Source organism: Curcuma longa, chromosome 8 (assembly GCF_044706935.1).
Source record: "Curcuma longa cultivar G26 ecotype Majalengka, Jawa Barat chromosome 8, ITB_CL_G26_1.1, whole genome shotgun sequence".
In the NCBI taxonomy this organism is placed as follows: domain Eukaryota; kingdom Viridiplantae; phylum Streptophyta; class Magnoliopsida; order Zingiberales; family Zingiberaceae; genus Curcuma; species Curcuma longa.
This window is the reverse complement of record NC_133868.1, coordinates 8333084-8357727: the sequence shown is the minus strand read 5'-3', so window position 1 is coordinate 8357727 and position 24644 is coordinate 8333084. Positions and strand designations below refer to the sequence as shown.

Genomic DNA, 24644 nt, shown 5'->3' with positions numbered 1-24644 from the left:
GCTTACCTAAATTTATAAAAACTAAGAAAATCGAATTAATAGTGTTTCACGTCCAAATTTTCTTTATATAAAGAAAACCAATAGATCTAAACTAAAACACAATATATTTAAATTAAGAATCCCAATTTATTTATCTTTTTTATATAATTTTAATTTCTCACACAAATAAAAATAACAGCGTGTGATTAGCCACGGTTTTATTAGCAGTAGATTCGTTAACTGTTTTAGTCTCTTTGGGCTTCACGGTGCTTCTCTCAGCAAAAACAAAAAAAACAAAACAAAAAGACAGATCAATCGACAGGAACTCAGACATAATTTAACAAATTATGTGGAAAATTTTTATCTTATCATATAAAACTGTATTAGTGAATACTAAGCCATCATTTTCCAGCTGATTTATGAACTTTAATTTATGTTGTAAATGAAAAAATGATTTACTTTTCTTTTGGAGCATTGTGTTTCCATTTCTTTTAACCGTTTGGACAAGGACAAGAAAGCAAGAAAAAATCTATAGTCGAGATCCTGATGCTCGATGGCCATCGTCTGCACGCGTGGCATTCATCTGTTCCACGGCACACCGGACTCTGTTGATCTCAGCCGTTGCGAAGCATGCTCTATCGGCTATATAATCTGTCGCCGCTGCGGCTCCTGCAGTGAATCCAGTTAGGGTTTTTTTCTCACCATCTCCTCTTCCATCCTACCTTTCAACGCCGGTCGCCGGGGCTTCCAGAGGTTCGACTTGCATTCTTTCTCCGGTAGGCCGTTCCGTTCCCTCTTCAGTCGATAGTAGTTTCGTATTCCATTTTGCTGATTTTGCTTTGTATCAGATGGCGAGGACCAAACAGACGAAGAGGAAGAAGCAGAAGCAGAAGCAGAAGCAGCAGGGATCGAATTCCCTGGATCATTCAAATAAGAAGGTAAAAGAGAATAAGGAGCAGTCGGAGGAGAGCGAGCCCAAAACGCAGCCTGCAGACCAAGCAGCGACCTCTGCAGCCAACACAAGCAGCGCGGCTGACAGTGGGAAGGAAAAAGAGATTCCATCCCTGACCCCGTCAAAGAAGATCAAGAAGGCTAGAAAGAATGGGCTACAAACTAAGGAGAGTAAGCCGACAACCCTGCCTGTGTACGTAGCAGCGGCTTCTGCTGGCAACAGCCGCAAGGCGGCGGACAGTGGGAAGGGAAAAGAGCCCGCCACTCCATCAGAGAAGAGCGCTGGATTCATCTTCATGTGCAGCGGGGAGACGAAGCCCGAGTGCTTCCGTCTCCACGTATTTGGGCTTCCCAGAGGAAGGAAAGACATCGTCGAGAAGATCAAGCCAGGCACCAAGTTATTCCTATATGATTTTGATCTGAAGCTTCTATATGGGGTTTACATGGCTTCCTGCCAAGGTGGGATGGATCTCTCACGGAATGCCTTCAGAGGTGCCTTCCCCGCTCAGGTAACTGATGCTATGAGATTTTTGATCTGTTTACTTCAATTTTTTTCGCTGCTATTAATTCTCTAGCTTCTTAAAATATATTTTCTGAAGGTGTGTGTTTATGTGTCTACAGCTCTAATTAGCTGATAACTAAGGATGTAGACTTACTCGCTGGGAAATGAGCACATTTGCTTCTTATACATTTTTAATCGTTCACATTATATTTGTTGATGTATAATGGCGCTACAAAAAAAGATAGATTGCAAAATTAGGAGCTTGAAACAATGGATTAGTGTCCGATATACTAAAATCCCAAGCTTCTGCTATGATGTCATTTAGCTTGTTAGACTCACCATATGACAATCATACTTCTATTTGTTTTCTTCTGTATGTTAGCGGTGCAAAAGATGAAAAAAAAGTTGCATCCTGTGTGGGTGATATTGTTAGTCATTCATATGACTAGTACATGTTAGTTCAGAATGTATTCAATATAATCATGGTTGTAAGAGGCGTTCTCCAGCGATAGACAATCAACCCACTGCATAAAGCATGTGTGCTAGAAAATATCACTATATTATATTCATAAAAAAATTAAAAGACTTACATATATAGATAGATATCCAACAAAGAATATTAACTAGTTAAATAAGCAATGTCTCTTCTGCTACCAGCATATACCACTTGTTATACATGTATATGCTTAATTCTTTAATAAGAGTGACCATTTCGGATCAAAAAAAGTTACTTGGGGAGGTGAAGCTTTTTCAGCCTTCATCCAGTTGTTCCTTCTCCTACCTCCTATCACATTCTTTGCTAACTGCATAGTCAATGATGAACATGACAATTTGAAACTAATGGAAAGCAGCTTATGACATCAGAAAATGATTCTGAAATCTCTTCCTAAGCTGGAGTTTTGGTCCTTAGCCGGAACAACAAATACCAAGTATGTTAGGTGCCAGTGCTGGTGAATGTGCTGAATCATGGGAAAGGAAGTGGTAAGAGTGGAGGATAAGGGGAAAGATCTGTCAGGTTTGTCGGAGAACGTAAACACTTGCAATTCTATGGGAGTGCTTGCCTCGTCTTCAATTTGATGCTGAAAACTTGCCCCTGTTGATTTGATGTCATCTCATGTTTGATTTGACGACAGAAGACTCACCTTGTGTTTAATTTGACTATGGAGAATGAAAACAATTTGATTCCATAGAGGAAAGGCTTCCTTTGTTTGATTTGACATTGGAAGGCTTGTCTCGTGTTTGATTTGATGTTGAAGAAGGAAAATACATGAGATTTTGTGGAGAGAAGGCTCATCTCATGTTTGATTTGATGTTGGAAAAGGAAAACAGGTGTGCCCATGGAGGAAAGGCTGGCCTCAGTCATTCTGTTATATCAAGCTATTCTACATGCCAGTCGGCTTGCCGAACGAGAAGTTTTGCTCATGTCAACCAGCATGGAATGTCCATGAGATTTTGGTCAATACCATAAAGGTACATAAGTGTCATAAAATGAGGTTAGGATGAGACAATGGGAGGTGAACTAACATAGGCAATAGTGAGAATGACATCCACATCGATTGTCTTCCTTAGTCCATTGGACTTACAATTTGGATTACAATCTCACATCAACTTAGTCTGATTCCCATCCACATGCTGATTTTGACACATCGCTATCTGGTTAACTTGTGAATGATTTGTGTTCTTTCACCATCATTTTGTGATTTTGAATCCAGGTAAGGATGAGTATTTTCAGTGGAAAGAGAGACGAGAGCAAAGACTTGTGAAGTGGAGAGGTAGGCGAGAGCTAATAACTTCCCAGATATCCATAAAAGGCTAAAAGGAGCCAAATTAATTTGTATTTGTTGGCTGTCAACAATCTTGAATGCTTCTTTTGCTTCTGCATTACCCTATATCAGACAGAATTAATAGTGACCGTAAGCAAAATGAATGATTCATCTGTTCAGCTGACTTGTTGCTGAGATGCAATCACTTTAGCAGTCAGTAAAAGTATTCACTATCAAGACACACTGACTTTTTAATTTTATTCATGGTTGAATGGATTATTCCTTCAGTCGATTATATATGAGATAGTGAAGTTCTTAGTTGTGTTCGGATCCATATTGATAGTTATTGGTAGTTTGTCACTTGCATTGTTGCCTACATTGTTTGTTCACATTTGCCTGTTAAGATAGTCCAAATCCATATTGCTAAAAAATGATTAGCAACCTATGTATCTAAACATTGTGAAGGATGTGGAAATCGCATATCCAGCTTTGACCTCATAGTCAACAAGCCATGTTCGTATGATAATAGCTAAGCATCACAATGTTATCAGCTAAGCTTTATGATCTCGTTTGGAACTATTCAGTTTGATACTTCACCATATATCTGATCAGTACATTCCTATTGCTTCCTTGCTTATTCTTTGGCATATACATGCATACCTATTGCTTCCTTTCTTATTCTTTGACAGGTGAAATTCAAGGTTCATATGGATTGCCTGCCACTTCCAGAGACTACATTTAAACATGCTATTCAAGAAAACTATAACTCAAAGGGCAAATTTACTTCTGAGCTTAACTCAAAACAGGTACATCAAGCTCTTGGCCTCGGCATAGTAATGCCACTACTAGTGCCTATACTTTGATTGTTCATCTCATATTATGCCACTTGTAATGCAGGTTCGCAAATTAATGTCATTGTTTCGCTCTTTAAATGAGTCAAAGCCACAGATACCTCAACCTATTAACTATGTTGAGGATCGTCGTTATCCACCGCATTTGCCACTTGATGATCCGTATAGTTCAGCTCATGTGTCACATGTCACATTGCCTCCACTTGAGGATCAATATAGGTTGGGTTATCGACCACTTGTAACAACTCATTTACCACCTGAAGAATCATATAGGTTGAGCCATTTGCCACGTGGCCCATCTTATTTGCCACCTGAAGAATCATATAGGTCAAGTCATTTGCCACGTGGCCCAAGTCATTTGCCACTTGAAGAATCGTATAGGTCGAGTCATCTGCCACGTGGCTCATCTCATTTGCCACCTATTGATTCATTTGGGTCCGATCGTCTATCAAATGTTACACCTGGGGAGGTAAGATATATTCATCAACCACATTCTAACGATCCCTTTGCTAACTCGTTACAACCCCCTTCTATCGTACCTGCGGTTGATCCATTTCAAGTGGAGACTTCTCGAGCATACTATTTTGAAAATCCTGCTCGAGGTGAACGGTATGCAATTGCTAACTTCTTCCTATCACCTCTTTAATATGCTTTCCATTTCAAGATCAATTTGTCTATGTATATCTAGTTTTTTCGTTAAATGCTTTGACCAACTAACTACTCAATTTGTTATTGAAATTATTATTATTATATATATATATATTTTAAAACTTTGTCAAAGTCGGTCCCAAGCCTGGTTGATAAAGGGCGAGGATTGCGCGTTAGGTTGTCAGTCAGCTGGAATGAATGAATTTATTAAACTATGCTAATGCTAGAATGTTCCCCGTAAGGAATATGTTGTAGGGTCCGATTGTAACGTCTTGGCAAGAACCACTATATCTTTATGCGAATTTGGGTATAGTGTTAAATATGTAACAGTTCTCACACCATAGGTTGAGAATAATATTATAGGAAATATAATTGTCTAAGATTTGGAGTATAGAATTTAAGAACACTCACAGGTAAAGCAATGAAGGTAGTAGATATGATGATTAGGATGGATTAATATTTTATGTGTACCAGAGACGAAATAGGTAGGAGCGAAGACAAAGATGATAAATAATTCAGATTTTAAGTTATAATACACAGGACTGAGTAAAATAAGAAAATGAGTAGGTATTGTTGTTGATAATTCATTAAAGGATGAAGTAGTAGAAGTAGTTAGAAAGGAGGATAGGATTATAACTCTCAAGATAGTGGTGGTGAAAGAAATTATTAATGTAATTAGCATATATGCATAGAGGTGTCAATTCGAGTAGGTCGGGTGGGTTTGGATTGGGTTGAAGCAAGGGTATTACAAAAAATTCCCAATCCAAATCCGATCCGAACTCGAAATCAACTCGAAAACTATAAATTCGAAGTCGAACCCGGATAACCTGACCAACCTATTTTGATTTAATAAAATAATTAAATAAAAATTCAAAACACATAATAATAATATTTTAATTTAACACATCATAACAAACCTCGTTTAAATTATATGATAATTATATTTCATGGTTTAAATATTTGAATTTAAGAGTTTAATTGTCTAAACTATACTCTAAAATTTTAATTTGGGTCTAACTCGAGTTAACCCGAACTCAAAATTTTTTTTAGGTTAATTTTGTGTTATACCCTATTTGTTTCAAACTCTAAAACCCTCAACCCTAACTCAATATTTTTCTGGTCGCTTGGGTCGGGTTGATGGGTTGGGTTCATTTTTTGCATCCCTATATATGCACATCAAGTAGGATTAGATGAACACACCAATTTAGATTTTGGGACGACCTTCATGCAATATTACAAAACATTTCGCCAACCAAAATAATTTTAATAGGAGGAAATCTAAATGGATATTTATTAGTGAAAAATGAGAAATATGATATGGTGCATGAAGGTTATGAGTTTGGAATAAAAAATGAAGAAGGAAATATTATATTGGATTTTGTGATAGCATATGACCTTATATTAGCTAATATATTTTTTAAAAAAAGAGAATAACACTTAGTTACACTCAAAAGTGGGAATAATAAATCACAAATTGACTTTCTTTATGGTAGTGTTGGATATATGCCTCAAGCATAGTATCAATAGAAGAAAAATATACATGACTTTTAAAATTAAAGGATGAGAAACAAAATATATTTAAGGAGAAGGTAGGAGTACAAGTATTAGTAGAAATATATAGTGATTCAAATACATATGGGATAAAATGGTATCAAAGTTAAAAATAATAGTCAAGAGTGTATTCGGTAAGTCGAAGGGGTGTACACCACCGAGTAAAGAATCTTAATTATGAAATGAGAAAGTACAAGAGAAAGTGAAGAAAAACAAACAAACCAATATTATCTACGTGTAAGAATGAGGAAATTTTTTAAAAAATATATAGTAGCCAAGAAAGAGGTCAAGAAAGCAGTGAATGAAGTTAAGGATGAAATATTTGAACATTTATATCAAAAATTGAATACAAAAGAAGAGGAAAGAGATATTTACAAAATAGCTAAAGTGAAAAAGAGGAAGATAAGAGATTTTATTCTAATAAGATATATTAAAAGTGAATGTAATAGAGTACTAGTAAATGATGAGGGAATACAAGAGCAATGGAAGAAATATTCTCATCAATTTTTTAATGAAGGTTTATTTGACCAATTTAACTTATAATTTAAGTAGGTTAAATGAGTATAGAAATTTAAATTTTTATCGTAGAATTAAAATTTCAAAAGTAGAACAAGCTTTAAATAGGATGTAAAATGGAAAAGTAGTTGGGCATAGAAGCATGGACGTGTTTAGGGAAATAAAGTATTAAATGACTTACAAAGTTATTCAACCTAATATTGAAAACTAAAAAAATGTCCGATCAATGGAGGGTACAGTATTATAGTTCCTTTATATAAGAGTAAAGGAGATGTACAAAATTGTGCAAACTATAAAGATATTAAACTAATGAGTCATATCATGAAATTTTGAGAAAGAGTAATAGTAAAAAGAGTAAGGAAGGAGATCATAATGGTCGAAAATCAATTTGGATTTATGTCTGGAAGGTTGATAATAAAAGTTATACATCTTCTCAAGCAATTAATTGAAAAGTATCGAGAATAGAAACAAAATTTGCATATGGTATTTGTCGATTTAAAAAAAGTTTATGATAGAGTTCAAGGAAAATTATATGGAGAATTTTTTAAAAAAGAGAGGTGTTAGAATTTGTATATCGAACTAATTAAGAATATGTACGAGGATGTAGTGATAAGAGTGAAGATTTCAAGCGGATTAACTAAAACATCTCATAAAATAGGGTTACATCAAAGATCAACGTTAAGTCCCTATATTTATATACTAATTATGAACGAACTCATTGGACACATCCAATATATGGTACCGCAGTGCATGTTCTTTGTAGATGATATTATTTTGGTAGATGAAATACATGAAGGAGTAAATGCTAAACTCAAATCTCGGTAGGAAATACTAAAAATGAAAGGTTTTTGGTTTAGTAAAGTAAAGGTAGAGTAAAGATTGAATATATGAAATTTAAGTTTAGTAATATTAGACGTAATAATATAATTGTTAAGATGAGAGATGATGAATTATCTCTAACTGAGAGGTTTAAGTACTTAAAATCTTTTTTGTAAAAGAATGAAGAGATTGAGAGAGATGTCTTACATAGAATACAAGCGAGATGATTGAAATAGAGGAGAACGTCAGAAGTTTTGTGTAATCGTAAAGTACTTCTAAAATTTAAATAAAAGTTTTACAAAACGGCGATTGGACTCGTTATATTATATGGAGTTAAATGTTGGACTATGACTCGAAGATATGAATAGAAATGAGAGTTGTAGAAATGAGGATGTTAAAGTTGATGTGCGGACATATAAGGATGGGCAGGATAAGAAATAAAAATATTAAAAAGAAAGTCGGGGTTGTACCCGTTTGAGGGAAAATTTCGAGAGACACGTTTAAGATGGTTTGAACATATACTTAGACAATCAATAAATGCTCCAGTTAAACAATATGAAATTATGACAAATGTACATATCAAACGAGGAAGAGGAAGACAAAAAAAATGATTAGTAATAATAAAATAAATTAAAATATATATAAATATAAATGATGATATAATAGAGGATAGGATCTAATAACGTAGAAGGGTTCATGTAGCCGATCCCACTTAGTGGGAAAAGATTTTGTCGTCGTCGTCGTCGTTGTCAGTTTTTTTATTTTATTTGGTTTAAAACATTTACTAACTCTCTTTCCATATCTAAACTCAATTAAGTTAGCATAACATTATATGCAAATCAAACACACTAAGGAAGTTTATCTTTAATATGACCTTTGTTTATTCTTTAGTATTATTGGTAAATTCATTCAGTGCAGATGAAGAGAAGACAGCTCAAAACTAACAAATAATGTATAATTACAATTTTAGGAGTTTGTTATGCTCTTAGAAATATTTCAGTTGCGAATTTATTCCTATACCTAATGTCAAATTGTTTTACCTTTAAGTGAACAACAATATGAACATCTTATATTATTTTGCATGAAACGCAATGTGATGAAGTCTTTTTGGATTTCCTCTTTACTGCCCTTGCCATACTGGACCACTCCGGTGGCAAGGTACTTCATATTTTTCTGTGATAGTCACTCCCCAAATACCTTTTAAGAATCATATGCATATTTATTATCATAGATCTAGGCTAGTTAAGTGAGACTGATCAATTTTTTTTCATTTGGGCTTTCGACTTAGTGGTTGTTGACCAAAACAACTAGGCGTATGGGTTCATTTTTCATATTGCAGAACTAGAAAGTACCAAATGTCCATTTTGGTCTATCCTATTGCACAACTCCTTTGAGTATAATGACATTGTAGTAAATCATTAACCTAAGCATTCACTAAGTTGTTCTGTGGTACATGTTGGGGCTCATCAACCTCATTTTCTATGTCAGACTTGTTTATAGGTTGGTTCCGGAGACGATTCCAAGGGCAGATACACATACACTGCCACAGAGCGACTACCTCACTATACCTATTAGAGATGGAGATGCTACCATTTCACATACTGAACAGAGGATCTCTGAGCGAGCAATTGACCCCCAAGCAGCAGTAGGATACCAAGATCCGAACGGGCAAAGCAGGGCTGCCATGCCAAATATGCCTGTTTCTTCGCGATATTTTGCAGTATTATAAATGTAATAGTAAATGGATGCCATTATGCCATTTTGTGTAACTCTTGGTGCATTATATTCTAGCATTAATATGAGAAATTTAATTTCATATTAATACTCATTAATTTTTGTTCTTGTATTAGTCCTATAAATAGGACATGTATGAAGCCTTGTAGAGATGCACCATTGAGACAAGCAATAAGAATTTCTCTCCTTTGCTCTCTATTAGTCTTTGTCTTGTTCGTTTATAACACGTTATCAGCACGAAGCTCTCGTTTCCGAAGCAAAGGTCAAGGCTCCCTCCTCGTCCGTGATAGCCAAGTTTCATGCCTCATTTGTGAAAGTCAAGTCCATCGAGGTTGACAACGGTATTCTTGAAAACTTTCAATCTTGTTCATTTTTATCTCATCATTTAGTTTCTATTATAGTCATCATGTCGAACCTCACGAAATTGGAGTTCACGGCCCTTGACATCACTGGAAAGAATTACCTTTCATGGATTCTAGATGCTGAAATTCATCTTGCCGCTAATGGTCTTGGAAATACCATCAAAAATCAAAACACCACATCTGACCAAGATAAGGCCAAAGCAATGATTTTCCTTCGTCGTCATCTTCACGAAGGTTTAAAAATTGAATATCTCACCGTGAAAGATCCATTGGTCCTATGGAACAATTTAAAAGAAAGGTATGATCATTTGAAAACGATCATTCTTCCAAAAGCTCAATTTGAATGGCTACATTTGCGCCTTCAAGATTTCAAATCGGTGAGTGAATATAATTCGGCATTATTTCGGATTACTTCTCAACTCAAATTATGTGGAGAAACTATTACTGATGGAGATATGTTAGAGAAAACATTCTCCACTTTTCATGCATCGAATGTGCTCCTGCAGCAGCAGTATCGTGCAAAAGGATTTGAGAAGTATTCTGAATTGATTTCATGTCTATTATTGGCCGAACAAAATAATGAACTTTTGTTGAAGAATCATGAAGCTCGTCCAACCGGATCGACTCCATTCCCTGAAGTGAATGTGACATCATCTAATTATGAAGGACAACATCGTGGTCGTGGCCGTCGTGCCCGTGGAAATGGACGTGGACGTGGGTATGGTCGTGGACGTGGTGGTGGTGGTCGACACTATTTTCGCAACAATTCCCCCCAATATATGGAGAAAGGGAAGAACAACAAAGAGATGTATGATGATAAAAAGGATCAAATCAATAAGACCATAGAGAACAAATGCTATCGTTGCGGCATGAAGGGTCATTGGTCACGTACCTGTCGTACGCCAAAGCATTTTATCGATCTTTATCAAGCATCGTTAAAAGGAAAAGGGACCATCGAGACCAACTTTGTTTCCAATGGCAGAAAAATGATAATGGAGACCAACTCGACTTCGGCTTCCGGTGATGATAAAATAACTTTTGGTATTGATGATTTCTCCCAATTTGATGAAGCCGATTTTCTTGTCGAGCATGAAAATAACAATGATGTCATTTGATATTTATGTTTTCTTTATAATGTTTAATGAAATTCCATGATTACATAGTTCTTATTTATATTTTCGCATATTTTGAGTAATTAATTTTATTAATCAAGTTCATTCAAATACTTAAAATAATTTTAATAATATCATGAACTCCCTCTTGATAAGAAAGATGTACCTTAACCACCAACTCGATATTTAGTTTGATGTTGTGTTTGTATTGTTCATGTTTATTTTTATCTTAATATTTTATTTTATTTTATCTCATGAAGAAAATGGAGGTTCCCGGAAGCGAATACTCGACGAATGAAAAATGTAGTTGTCTCGTAGACAGTGCCTCAACACATACCATTTTGAAAAGCAAGAAATTTTTTACCTTCTTGGTGATGAATGAAACATGCGTGAATACAATATCAGGTAGTTCCAAAATTATTGAAGGCTCCGGAAGAGCAAATATTATATTACCCAGAGGAACAAATATTTATATTGATAATGCATTGTATTCGTCCAAGTCTCAAAGAAATTTATTGAGTTTTAAAGATATCCGCAGAAATGGATATCACATTGAGACTTCAAATGAAGGCAATAAAGAATTTTTATCTATCACAAGTATCATCTTGGGTAAAAAATGTTTCTTAGAAAAATTACCCGCAGTTTCCTCTGGACTATATTTCACAAACATAAGTGTTGGCGAAGTACATGTCGTTACAAACCAGAAGTTTGTCGATCAACATAGTTTTATTACATGGCATGATAGATTGGGACATCCTGGAGCTATTATGATGCGAAGAATAATTAATCATTCATGTGGGCATTCACTGAAAAACCAGAAGATTTTTCTACCCAATGAATTTTCTTGTGCTGCTTGTTCACAAGGGAAGTTAATAATAAGGCCATCACCATCTAAAATCAGGGCTGAACCCTTGAAATTTCTTGAAAGAATACAAGGTGATATATGTGGGCCTATTCATCCACCATGTGGACCATTCAGATATTTTATGGTCTTAATTGACGCATCAACAAGATGGTCACATGTGTGTTTATTATCAACTCGTAATCAAGCATTTGCAAGATTGCTTGCGCAAATTATCAAATTACGAGCTCACTTCCCGGATTATTCAATTAAATCTATTCGTCTTGATAATGCTGGAGAATTTACTTCCCAAGCTTTTAATAATTATTGTATGTCAATTGGGATAAGTGTTGAACATCCAGTAGCACATGTTCACACACAAAATGGTCTTGCAGAGTCATTGATAAAACGTCTTCAACTAATTGCAAGACCGTTGCTTATGAAAACGAAACTTCCGATACAAGCTTGGGGACATGCTATTTTACACGCGGCAGCATTAATTCGTATCAGACCTACACATTATAATGAGGTCTCCCCTTTGGAAATGGTTTATGGTCAGGAACCAAATATTTCCCATCTTAGAATTTTTGGCTGTGCGGTATATGTGCCAATTGCTCCACCACAACGCACAAAGATGGGACCCCAAAGGAGATTGGGGATATATGTTGGATATGAATCACCGTCTATAATTAAATATCTTGAGCCATTGACGGGTGATTTATTCACGGCACGGTTTGCCGATTGTCATTTTGATGAAATGATATTTCCAACATTAAAAGGGGAAAATAAGCAGTTGGAAAAAGAAATAAACTGGCGTGAGTTATCATTAGCTCATTATGATCCTCGTACAAAGCAATCTGAACTCGAAGTTCAGAAAATTATTCACTTGCAAAATTTAGCAAATCAATTGCCAGATGTTTTTACTGACCCTAAGAAAGTTACGAAGTCTTATATTCCAGCTGCAAATGCTCCAATTAGAATTGATGTTCCTGAAGGGCAACCCATTATTGCTAACGAGCCTAATGTGCAAGTGAAGCGTGGTAGACCAGTCGGTTCCAAAGATAAAAATCCTCGAAAAAGAAAGGAAGTAAAGGCTCAAATTGAGGAAACAATTACTCCAGAAGAGCATCCAGTCATTGAGAAAATGATTAAAGAAGAATCACAGGTACCTGAAAATGAAGAGATCTCTATAAACTATGTTTTGACTGGGAAAAGATGGAATCGAGATGAAATCGACGTCGATGAAAATTTTGCATATGCTATAGCATGCGATATTGTTAATGAAGACGAGGATCTTGAACCAAAGTCTGTAGAAGAATGCAGACGGAGAAATGATTGGCCAAAATGGAAAGATGCGATTGAAGCTGAATTAAAATCGCTCGCAAAGCATAAAGTTTTTGGACCTGTCGTCCGTACCCCTGAAGGTGTTAAACCGATCGGTTATAAATGGGTATTTGTAAGAAAAAGAAATGAGAAAAATGAAATTGTCAGATATAAGGCACGTCTTGTAGCCCAGGGATTCTCGCAGAGACCTGGTATTGATTATGAGGAGACATATTCTCCTGTGGTGGATGCAACAACATTTAGATTTCTGATAAGTTTATCAATCCACGAGAAATTGCAGATGAGATTGATGGATGTCGTTACGGCATATTTATATGGCTCTCTTGAGAACAACATATACATAAAACTCCCTGAAGGATTTAAAATGCCAGAAGCATGTAATTCAGATCGTCGAGACCTTTACTCGGTTAAATTATGTAGATCTCTATACGGATTGAAACAATCTGGACGTATGTGGTATAAACGTCTCAGTGAATATTTGTTAAAGAATGGATTTCAAAATGATCCAATATGTTCATGTGTGTTTATTAAGAGATCTGGATCACAATTTGTAATAATTGCAATTTATGTAGACGATCTGAATATTATTGGATCAACAGATGAACTATCTGAAACAGTTGATTATCTCAAGAAAGAATTTGAGATGAAAGATCTCGGGAAAACAAAATTATGTCTTGGCTTGCAAATTGAGCATTTAGAGAATGGAATTTTTGTCCACCAATCTGCTTATATATCAAGAGTGTTAAAGAGATTTTTTATGGATAAAGCACATCCCTTGAGTTGTCCAATGATCGTGAGATCGCTTGATGTAAATAAAGATCCATTTCGACCTCGTATGAATGATGAAGAACTACTTGGTCCTGAAGTACCATATCTTAGTGCTATTGGAGCGCTAATGTATCTGGCTAGTCATACTAGACCTGATATATCATTTGCAGTAAATTTATTAGCGAGATATAGTTCTTCACCAACAAAGAGACATTGGAATGGAGTTAAGCATATTTTTCGGTACCTTCAAGGTACTATGGACATGGGATTATATTATCCATATGTACGTGAAGCTAAATTGATTGGATACGCAGATGCAGGATATTTATCTGATCCTCATAATGGTAGATCTCAAACGGGTTATGTATTCACATATGGTGGTACAGCTATATCTTGGAGATCTATGAAACAAACAATTACCGCCACATCTTCAAATCATTCCGAGATCATAGCAATTCATGAAGCAAGTCGAGAATGTGTATGGTTGAGATCAATTATACATCACATTCGAGAGTCATGTGGTTTATCCGTGAATAAGAATTCTCCAACAATTTTATATGAGGATAATGCTGCTTGCATTGCACAATTAAAGGGAGGATATATTAAAGGCGATAGAACGAAACACATATCACCAAAATTCTTTTTCACTCATGATCTCCAGAAAAAAGGTGATATTGATGTTCATCAAATTCGTTCATCAGATAATCTAGCAGATCTATTTACAAAAGCATTGCCTACTACGACCTTTAAAAGGTTAGTGTATAAAATTGGCATGCGGAGACTCGAAAGTTTAAAGTGATGTTACAAAGAGGGGGAGTTTACATACTGCACTCTTTTTTCCTTCACCATGGTTTTTCCCACTGGGTTTTCCTGGTAAGGTTTTTAATGAGACAGTATATAAATGGCATCCAAGGGGGAGTATTATAAATGTAATAGTAAATGGATGCCATTATGCCATTATGTGTAACTCTTGGTGCATTATATTCTAGCATTAATATGAGAAATTTAATTTCATATTAATACTCATTAATTTTTGTTCTTGTATTAGTCCTATAAATAGGACATGTATGAAGCCTTGTAGAGATGCACCATTGAGACAAGCAATAAGAATTTCTCTCCTTTGCTCTCTATTAGTCTTTGTCTTGTTCGTTTATAACATATTATTTATATGGGCTTCACCATCACATAGAAACTCAATCTAAGCTTGCTTATAAAATATATTGACAATTGGTTGAATTAAAATAAGAATTGATAAACAAAATAATATTAGCATAATCTTTTCGTGAACATGCACACCAAGAAAATTGCCATTTTTCATGACTTTCCAACAGTTGATGAAAAGCTATATACATCGTGTTGTTTCGCATTTCCAGCAATTTGTATCTTGAATAGTAATTTTAATCTTTAAGGGTTTCTCAATCTTCCTCTAGGGGGGATCAACATAGTTGAAGACCTTCATTGATTCCTTCATACAAACAAATAAAATTTTTATGATAGAAAATAAAAAAGGAGGGGAGTAAAACGTCAAATAGGTACTTACAAAGTTTTAAGACACTTGGTCCAAGTACTTCAGGAAGTCTTCTTATTTCTTTTCTTTTTTTCAATTTAAACAGACAACGTTAACTTTATCAGTGAAACCGAAGAGATTTAAATATAAACAAATTATAATAAAAAATAATGTAACCTTCAGCAGTCTTTCTCTCTCCTGTTTGATTTGCTCAAGGAAGCTTATGTGCTTGGAAACCTGCCAAAGTAATTAGCATTTCACTTTTAGTATTTAACACTAAACTCAAATAGATTTTTGTGGGAAAAAGAAAAGCAGGGAGCCCTTAAATATTCAGCTGTTGGCCGCATGGTTTACTTGACAATTGTAGAACATTCAATTGCCTAATCGATAAGGATCAGAGTGTTTGCAATTTACAACACATGGTTTCACTATATATGAATTATACAATCAAATTTACTAAGCTTCATGCATATATGTACAGTGACATATATGGATATTTTGTTTTCAATACTACCAACAGAGAGAGCTTGTAGCGTTAAGATAGTTACAGTTAAGTACTCTTGTATTTGTGTATAATTTAAAAAAGAATTTCTGTAAACGTCAAAGAATTAAGTTTGTTTAATGATTTTTGCAACATTAGACCTGAGATCAATGGCAATAAAAAACCCTCAATGTTCAAGGTAGAAATTGTGGCGGAAGAATATTATTTCCCTTCAAATATATTATGATAGTAATACATGAGTCCTTATTAGAAAGATGATAACATGGTGATAATGATAATTGCATAAATGGATAAACGATATATCATAGTGAATCGGGGTGGATTAACAATAATCCCCTTCCCTTAATATTAAAATTTCTCAACGTTGTAATTGTGGTTCTTATGTGGAGGAGCTTTAGTCTCTTGCTCTGTGTTAATTCTAACTAATATCTTCTCTACTATCATTCCATTCATTACAAGTTCTTCTTTTATTTCCTGGATTTATTCTCTATGGTTGTTTCTTGAGCAATAAACTTTCTTGGCCAACTTGCATGATCAATTTACTTTAAGACAGTGTCTAGCATGCTTCCATTTCATTTTCTCTAAACTCTGTCTGTTTTTTGTGTATAAATATGTCAGTTTGTTTAATAGGTTCACAGTCTGGTATTATTGCCCTGACATGCAATTTGTTGTCTCCCACAATATGGCAATAAACAAGCATTCATTTGTCGAGGAACTCATTTTTAGAGTCAAGCATTCATTCGTTTTTACATAGAAGAGCAGTTTCTCTTTCTATTCTATAGACCATTATTGATAGAATATCAAAACCAAATCAAACATTGTACCTTTGCACTCAACTTGAAAGGCAGTGGGCTTTTAGCTTTAAGTCTGTCGTTCCGTGTTTTTGATGGGCCTTTGCTCTGTAATGTAAAGATCGACACTTTGAGACAGAACTATTTTCAAGGAATACTGGAAGATAAAAAAAAAGTATAAATCAACTAGGGTTATGACTTTTATCTTCATACATTTTGGTCGTTCCTTTGCACTTTACAAGATTCATTGCTTCCGCTGGTCAATCTGCAAAAACAATTCTGTTAGATGATTATTTTTTCTTCTTCCTTTTGCACTTCTATATCTATTCGATTGGTGAATATTAGGCAATTATGTATAGATTTTTAATTTTTTGATATTTTAACCTCTCGAAATTATCAGTAATCTGACCAAATCTTCGTGGAGAGAAATGTTTGGATTAGATTTATCAACATTCTACAAACCTCCTATCCTTGTTCTTCACCGACGAATGCTCAGTCAAAGCTCCTTCTTCAGCTAGACGTTCTGCCGAACATGAAACAGGCGAAGGGGAAAACTCGCTCAACTTGGCCTTGGGACGGCACTCCAACCCAGGTAGTGCCCAATTCTTCACTTTTCTCGTTTCCTCTCTTTCTACATACTCTGCCATCATGACAATCGACTGAAGTCTCTCGAAGGTCTTCACCATGTACATGACGCGCCCGGCCCCGTGGGCTGGCAGGTTGTTCATCGCCTCCTCCAGTATCGATCGCCTCAAAGCGTACACTTTCGAACTCCCCGTCAAACCCTTGTCCTCCAAATCACTGCCTACCATTTCCAATTTCCCCTTCTTTGACGTCTCCGAACTCTTCTTCTTCTTTTCCGGAGTGAAAAAAGAATCGAGTTTTGGGGAAAACTCGACGCGCTTCGCCAAATCCTTATCCTCCAAATCACTACCTCCTGTTTCAAATTCTCTCGTCAATGGAGGAGTCTCAGAACTCTTTTTCTTCTTCGAATCCACCCGCTTCGCAGGTTTATCTGTTGCCGGGGACCTCGACGAGAGTCTTCGGCGAGGAGTGGAGAGCTTGGGGAATCCCGAGGGTCGGCGTATGACGGCTCGAGATATCTGTGCAGCGGCCGCCATTACTGCGCTCCTATCAAGCCGATTCGATCGCGCGCAGTGGGGATGGGAGAGGAAGGGGAAGAACAAGGTTATCAAGCGAGAGAAAATAGCGGCTTTTCGGAATTCGAACGTTGAGGGTTGGAGCAAAGGAAAAGGAAGGAGTCGTCGCAGCTGGCAACGGCTAGTTTCTTTATGTTAGCCGGAATAAAATAGAATGAAATGAAAGAATATTCTTTATTTTAAAAAATTATACTTTATTAAGATTTTTGACTTTTATTAGTTCAGATAAAAAAAATTTATACTAGCAAAAGCGAACAATTTAAATTTTTTTATTTGATTAAAATTTTCACTTGCAAACTATTAATCACTCTGGTAGCAGAATTAGAATATATTTTTTATTATTTCAAATTAATAAAAAAGATCAATCTCAATTTTACGTAAATAGATATTAATTGTAACTTTTGGATTAATATTTTTGTCGACATTTAAATGATGAAGCTGTTTTGGTGGGGCAACTCTTCGTCGCCAATGTTCCACGCAGTCGTAGCCTACTTCTTGCGCAAGGCAACATGCGATCCTTCTGGTCTCTAGCAATGGCGATGGAGATCGACTTGCCCAACCCCCAGAAGAATTCTTCCGAGCAGCGGAGAATGGAAATGCCAAACTGCTCGGTCACTGAGGAACGAAGATGGCCGATCCCTTCTACACGTCGCCGCCTCCTCCGGACGCTCTCAGGTAAGCTCCCCATTTCAACTCCCTTACCAAAATATCGCGGTTTTGGTTTGTGTTCCCCCTTAGGGTTTGATAATTCCGAAGATTTTTGGGGTTATTATTGCTGGAATAGATTGTGGATGTGATGTCGGCTGTGGATCCATCGACCACTGGAGTTAATCCACCCATTCACTCCGCTGCGAGTATGGGGAATGCTGAGATTGTGGAGATTTTGCTTGCTAGAGGTGAGTGGTGATTGGATCTCGAATTCCATAGTTACTCGATATCAATCCATTTCTCTTTTGGTGATGGCTACTATGCTGTGGATTACTTTTTTGGAATTCTGAAGCATCGACAGTGTCTAGGAACGAAGAACAGAATGTTTCAACGAATCTAGTAAGTTTGCATACTTACCACTAGCAAACTTTGGTTTTACTCATACAAACATTAGCTTAGAAATCGATGGAACATATCGAGAATTTGAGACAGTTCTTTAACGCTTATTCAGCAACAAAGAATTGTGTGGTTGTTTTCCAGTGTTCATCATTTGGTTTTTGGTGCTTAAGGAAATTGTAAAACGAAGGATACATGTAAAAAAAGCATATCAGAGATGTAATTTGATTAAAGATAATTTACAATAATAGTAATAATAGAGCTGGATAAAAATGAACTGAAGTAATCTGATAAAATGCCCCAGTTTTTTGAGACACTGTGTCTCGTTGAACCGGCTTTCAGATGGACCGGTCTTTATCTGGCTCTTGTTAATCGAACCAGTTTGAGACTGTTTTGGCGGGAAAATGAAACCGACGAGGCGACGACATCCGCCCCAAAGGCCCAAACCCAAGCCTAGGGTTTCTTCTGTTCCCGGGGTGATGCTTGCGTTCTTCGTTCTCTAACCTACCTTGAGAACGCGACGAACGAATCAATTTTGTTCGGAGGTCTGAGAAGAGAATATTGCTGATAATGTTGGAAGCGTCTGCCTTGGCGCCAGGCGAATCGATCCTAGACGCCATCTCTAGGATCCGATTCGCGCCGCAAACCAATGACCTCCTGGTCGCCTCTTGGGACGGAGTCGGTACCCTGCTTGATCCCCTTGTTTCTTGGTTTTTACTGTTATTGGCTTGGCACAAAGTAGATTTCCAGTGTTGTGGTGGTTCAGATTATTAGGCTGTATGATGTGGATCGTGACGTCCTCAGATTTAAAGCATCTTCGGATGGAGCACTTCTGGATTGCTGCTTTGAGGATGAAGGGGCTGCGCTTTCAGCAAGTTCTGACGGCTGTATTCAGAGGTAAGCTTGCTGTTTGCCCGAGTTTTTTTTTTACAGGGTTACTTTGACGTGGATATGCTTCATTTTGGCTTTGATTGTTGACAATTTGTTTTGAGGGATGCTAAGGGCTGAAAAAAAACCTTGGCATCTTCTTCTTTTTCACTTAAAGGGAAAGATGACTACTTTGAGACAAATGGAGATATGGTATATGTATAATTGATCTTTTTTTTGGAAATGAGAAATATTGAGCTGCTATTTTCTTATACTCACTTTGAAATTTTGACCACATCTTATGATGCTGTTATGTTGACTAGATGCATGATATTTACAACAGGTACGACTTCTCTTCAGAGACCCAAAACTTAGTGGGAAATCATGATGATTCAGTCACTTGCATTGGCCATTCTAAGGAAACTGGTAAGCTACGAATTTTCCCCCAGTATATTGTCTACTTAAATTTCATTTCTTGATAGTTTACAGTGGACAAGAAAGTAGTAATAACTTTTTACAGGCTGTCCAATTTATTCAATTAATAATAAAAGAAAAAAATGCTACGTCCTACCAAAAGAAAGAAATGAAAATTAACTTTTGGATGCTTACTATCACACAATAGCAAATGCAATACACTAGCAATCCTATTGGATATCGACATATTTCCTTAAACCTTGATTGTGGAGTAGAAGTGGCTTCTTATCGTGTTGCCTTTTGAGGTAGTAAGAATGAATAATTTTCCATGTTAGTTCATCAAATTTAGAGATAATTAGGGTAACTAAAGGTTAGTCGAATAACAAAATTTGTTATATTTCTGAAATTTCAAGTGTTTTAGGGAGTACATGATTTATTGGGATATTTTCTGAGCGTATTCCAGATTAGCACCTAGTATATTATGGTTAAGGACAATGATTTTGACATTCTGAACCTCCTGATATGGAAAGGTTACAAATTGAAATTTTTGTTACTGTTTCTGCCACAATTTTCTTTAAGAGTGCTGAAATAACTATATCCCTCACAATCAGTAAGCTATTTGTGATTTTTTTCTGGCTTTCAGGTCAAATTATATCAGCTGGTTTAGACAAGAAATTAATGTTTTGGGACATGCATTTGAAAAATGGGAATACCAGATGCACAAAAGAGATAGATTCAAATGTATGGTCTCTGACACTCTGCCATTTCTATCTAATAGCTGCTGTTGGAAACATGATTATCACCTATGACTTGAGAAACTTAAGCGGGACAGTTCAAACAAAAAAATCCCCAATGAACTATCAAATAACATGTGTTCGCTCATTTTCTGACAACGAAGGTACTGCTTTCCTTTTATCTCTTCTTTTTGACAAATTATGTGATGATAACTACAAGAATGCATCATTTTCTATTTATTGTATTCATGTAGTGGTTGTATGACACAACATATTTTCTGCTACTTTAATTGCCTATTCATGACAAAACTAATAACTACATTTTTCCTAGTAATGAGAAACATCATTTTACTCATGTGGAATGCTAAAATAAGCTATTGATTTGTTTAACTTAAAGTTTATGCCATAACATGCAATTGGCATAAATTTGTTTTTTCTAGATATCATATTCTTAATCCTAGTGCATTAATGCCTTGCTATTCTTCATTATTGTATAATCATTTAAGAACATATTAAGCAAAGATAGACATTTTCAGGATATGCAATTGGTTCAGTTGATGGTTGTGTTGCACTAGAGCATCTTGATCCTTCCAAGTCATCTGAGATGAGGTTAGTTTTCTGTCTTGGTGAATTGGCTATTTAGCACATTATTATATCTTTTCTTCCAATTCTTAACATTTTATTTGCTAATTATGTGAATTTTGTTCTGCTTGCAGTATTTGTGTTTACTATAGTAGCATATCAGGTCTTGGTCTCAACATTTAGAATTTCAAAATGTTAAAAAGTTATTAAATGCCAGCTTTTTCTTGATTTAATTAAGTTTATGATATAGTATAGAAGAGCTAGCATCAGTTGTTGAATTTACATTGTTTTGTGCTACATTAACTTTTGTCGGATATGTAGGTGTATCTTCAGATGTCATCCAAAATCAAGAAGTGGAAGATATAACATGGTTACCATAAATGACATAGCATTTCATCCATGGTACACATACTTGTTCTTTGCTGAAATCCATATTTCTCCCAGTTCGTATAATTTGGTAACATGATATGACTTTTTGCTTCTACAGCTTTAAAACCTTTGTTACAGGAGATAATGAAGGGTATGCTATTATCTGGGATCTGCAAAGCAAGAAGAGACTTTGTGAGGTATGGCATTGTACAGTGGGTTTGTAATGCGAGTTCATATTCTGCAAGCTGGTTGGCAAAGATTAATAGTTTCTTTATGAAAATTCTTCTATAGTCATTTCCCTGGATGGACACTGAATTTTAGCTTTAGCCTTCTTAGTGACATCATATGTTGACAATGTATACACTATATTATTTTAATTGTTCTTTGATAGGAGCTGTGGTAGTGTAAATTGACTGGCCCTTACTGAGTTTGACAAGATAATGTCCCTATGCACAAAGTGTGCAATCATTTGTTGTACTGCACATAAGGGACATTTAATAGCTTCATGATCAAATAGTTTCTTTTTCAGACACTATGGTTTGACATACAAGGAAACAGCATCCTTCTAATTATTGTATTTCAGTCTAGGTTTATTCTTCAATTATTGTAAGATCTCCTAATCTTTTGTCTTTCTTACAGCTCCAAAGATATCCTTCCAGTGTCTCATCTTTATCATACAACCATAGCGGTGAGATTTTAGCAATTTCATCCAGCTACACGTACCAGGAAGCAAATGAAGTGTTAGTTCCCTACACTCAGTTACCATCCCTACAAACAGTAGTATTCTAAATATCTTCCTGAATCATGTAAAGGAGTGCAAATCTGAAAGCTTAATTTTGCTTCAATTTTTTAAGTACTGAATTATAGATCAGTCAAAACAGTCCCAGATATGCTTGATAATATTTTATAGTTTATACTACAAGGAGGTTTTTTTTTATGCTAAGTTTATCTGATATATGATTGAATAGGCCTGATAATCAAAATGGTTAGCTTTATGTTGCATATGTAGAAAACTAAGCATTCATTCAGGAAAAGAGATATTACATTGGGCAATACAGGTATATCATCCAGTTGAGTCTATCCAAGCATTTCTTTTTGGATGCTAGATGCTGAACCATAATTGTATAATAGCCCTTTCCTAATAACTTAAAAATTTGCAAGAAGTAGTTAATATTATCACTTTAACATCTTTGATTATTATTCTGCATCCTCCATGGCACTGAATTTTCTACCTCGCATTCACTTACCACCATGACTTGAAGGTTGAACATTTGCAGATAGTTAAAAGAAGGCCATTAGGTTCCTTTTATAGAAAGTTTTGCATCACTGCCTTAATAACTTGTGCTACAGATTGTCTCTGAGAATTGATGTCCTTGCAAAAGAAATGTGCTCGGTTGCTAATCGTCTCTTCTGTTAATTTAATCTCTCTTGTATGTTGACAAAGGTAGAAGTTCCCTTTATTTACATTAATTTGGGAACTAGCTAAGGTTTAGGTCCTAAATAGCAAACAGTTCAAGTAACATCAAGAATCTTATTAATGCTATTTGTTTAACAGAGAAGAGCCCCCTCAAATATTCATCTGCTCAATGGAGAAAATTGTAAGACCATCTTGTTCACCTTATATTTCAGCAGATGAATAGATGTTGTAACTGAAGAGTTTTGCTCAGTGAGAGCAGCGTTGTTGTTTTAAGACAAACTAGTTAACTTGTATACTAAAACATGTAGTTGTATACACCAAGCTTGTTGTAGACTGGTACGCTATAAAGCTTTCTGTTGTAGTTTAAGTTGGACTATATCATTTTTACACAGATGATGAACAGTTACATTTATATGGAAGCCTATTTAAAAGGTATTTTGAGGCAATGATGCAACGACTGTAATGTTGCCGAAATATCAAGGTTGATTCGAGGTAAATTTCATCACATTTGATTTCATTATTCTTTTGTTATGATAATTAGTTGACTCCATATCAAAGTTAGCTTTGTGTTCTACTAAAAACAAAAGCTGCTGCTTTGATTTTCGCGTATGATAACAAATGCTGGATGAACTCTACCATAAATTGAAAATTCAGTGATCTTTATTTTATTTTTCTTCTTCTAGTGAAGTGGTACACAATGAGAGGTCAGAAATGTCTGCATCTTTTGCTCATCTACTGCTAAAACAGGTGGTAGATGAAGGTTTTAATTGATTTTAATGGATTACAGTCTGTGGCACATTGGCCTTTTGGCCACTAGAAGTTAACGCTGTCTGCCAACTACTCATGTCCATAACATTGGGATGCTTCGTTGACTTCAGAAGCCCTTAATTCTGTCCTCTAGTCAAAAAGTCATTGGAATAGATTTGGGATGATAAGATTTGCTTCTACTTTATATAGATTCTTCAAATCTAGACCTCGCCAATATAATAATAGGCTGGTTAGAAAAAAAAATTGATTAAGCTGGTGCATATATAATTATAAGTTCGTCAATATTATTAATATATCTGAAATAATAAGTAAATAGAATATGATTTAGTTAAGGATGATATGTCCCAAACAAAAAAATATTATACTTTACCGTAAGCTTTTTCCCCCTCCAAAATCAGAGATATATTTATTCTTAAATGAAAATAGACAAAGGTTTTTTAAAATCTTAATTCATATAATTGAACCTCTTATAGTATTAAAACTGTGAAACTTTTAATTTAATTGTAGATAATTGGTTTTTTAGAGCACGCATTATTTGAAAAGAAACTGTCATGTGGTTTGGAATTAATCTTATTAAAAAGGTAATTTTTACGGAAGTTTTTCATTTCATGTTAGAGGTATATATATTTTTTAAACTATATTTTTAGAATTTTAACATTATTTATCTTTCAATATTCTTAAATTGTTCTAATATCATTCCTAAATATTAACAAAGTAAAAGTAACAATGCATTTTTTTACTGTGTTAA

At 35.4% G+C, this 24644-nt stretch overlaps 3 protein-coding genes across 4 annotated transcripts; 2 read left to right on the top strand and 1 right to left on the bottom strand.

Moving 5' to 3' along the window:
- Positions 1–674: 674 nt before the first annotated feature.
- On the top strand, positions 675–10791 carry LOC141833980 (uncharacterized). Its single transcript, XM_074721454.1, has 7 exons — positions 675–732; positions 828–1439; positions 3885–4001; positions 4093–4655; positions 9069–9300; positions 9550–9655; positions 9716–10791. Exons 2-7 carry the CDS (start codon positions 828–830, stop codon positions 10789–10791), a joined length of 2706 nt encoding a protein of 901 aa, XP_074577555.1. The 5' UTR covers positions 675–732.
- Positions 10792–15310: 4519 nt separating this feature from the next.
- LOC141832846 (uncharacterized) lies at positions 15311–17662 on the bottom strand. Its single transcript, XM_074720215.1, has 6 exons — positions 17540–17662; positions 17004–17443; positions 16755–16806; positions 16575–16649; positions 15426–15485; positions 15311–15334 (listed from the first exon to the last, which is right to left on the bottom strand). The coding sequence occupies exons 1-6, from the start codon at positions 17660–17662 to the stop codon at positions 15311–15313; spliced, it is 774 nt and encodes a 257-aa protein (XP_074576316.1).
- Positions 17663–19234: 1572 nt separating this feature from the next.
- Positions 19235–23494, top strand: LOC141834146 (mitotic checkpoint protein BUB3.3). Of its 2 annotated transcripts, none has more exons than XM_074721599.1 (9): positions 19235–19423; positions 19512–19642; positions 19956–20038; positions 20670–20924; positions 21297–21369; positions 21664–21744; positions 21830–21908; positions 22351–22451; positions 23267–23494. In XM_074721599.1, the coding sequence occupies exons 1-9, from the start codon at positions 19316–19318 to the stop codon at positions 23349–23351; spliced, it is 996 nt and encodes a 331-aa protein (XP_074577700.1). In that variant the 5' UTR covers positions 19235–19315; the 3' UTR covers positions 23352–23494. The 2 variants fall into 2 exon arrangements, with proteins under 2 accessions (XP_074577700.1, XP_074577701.1); XM_074721600.1 differs by having other exon boundaries at positions 19323–19427.
- Positions 23495–24644: the final 1150 nt, after the last annotated feature.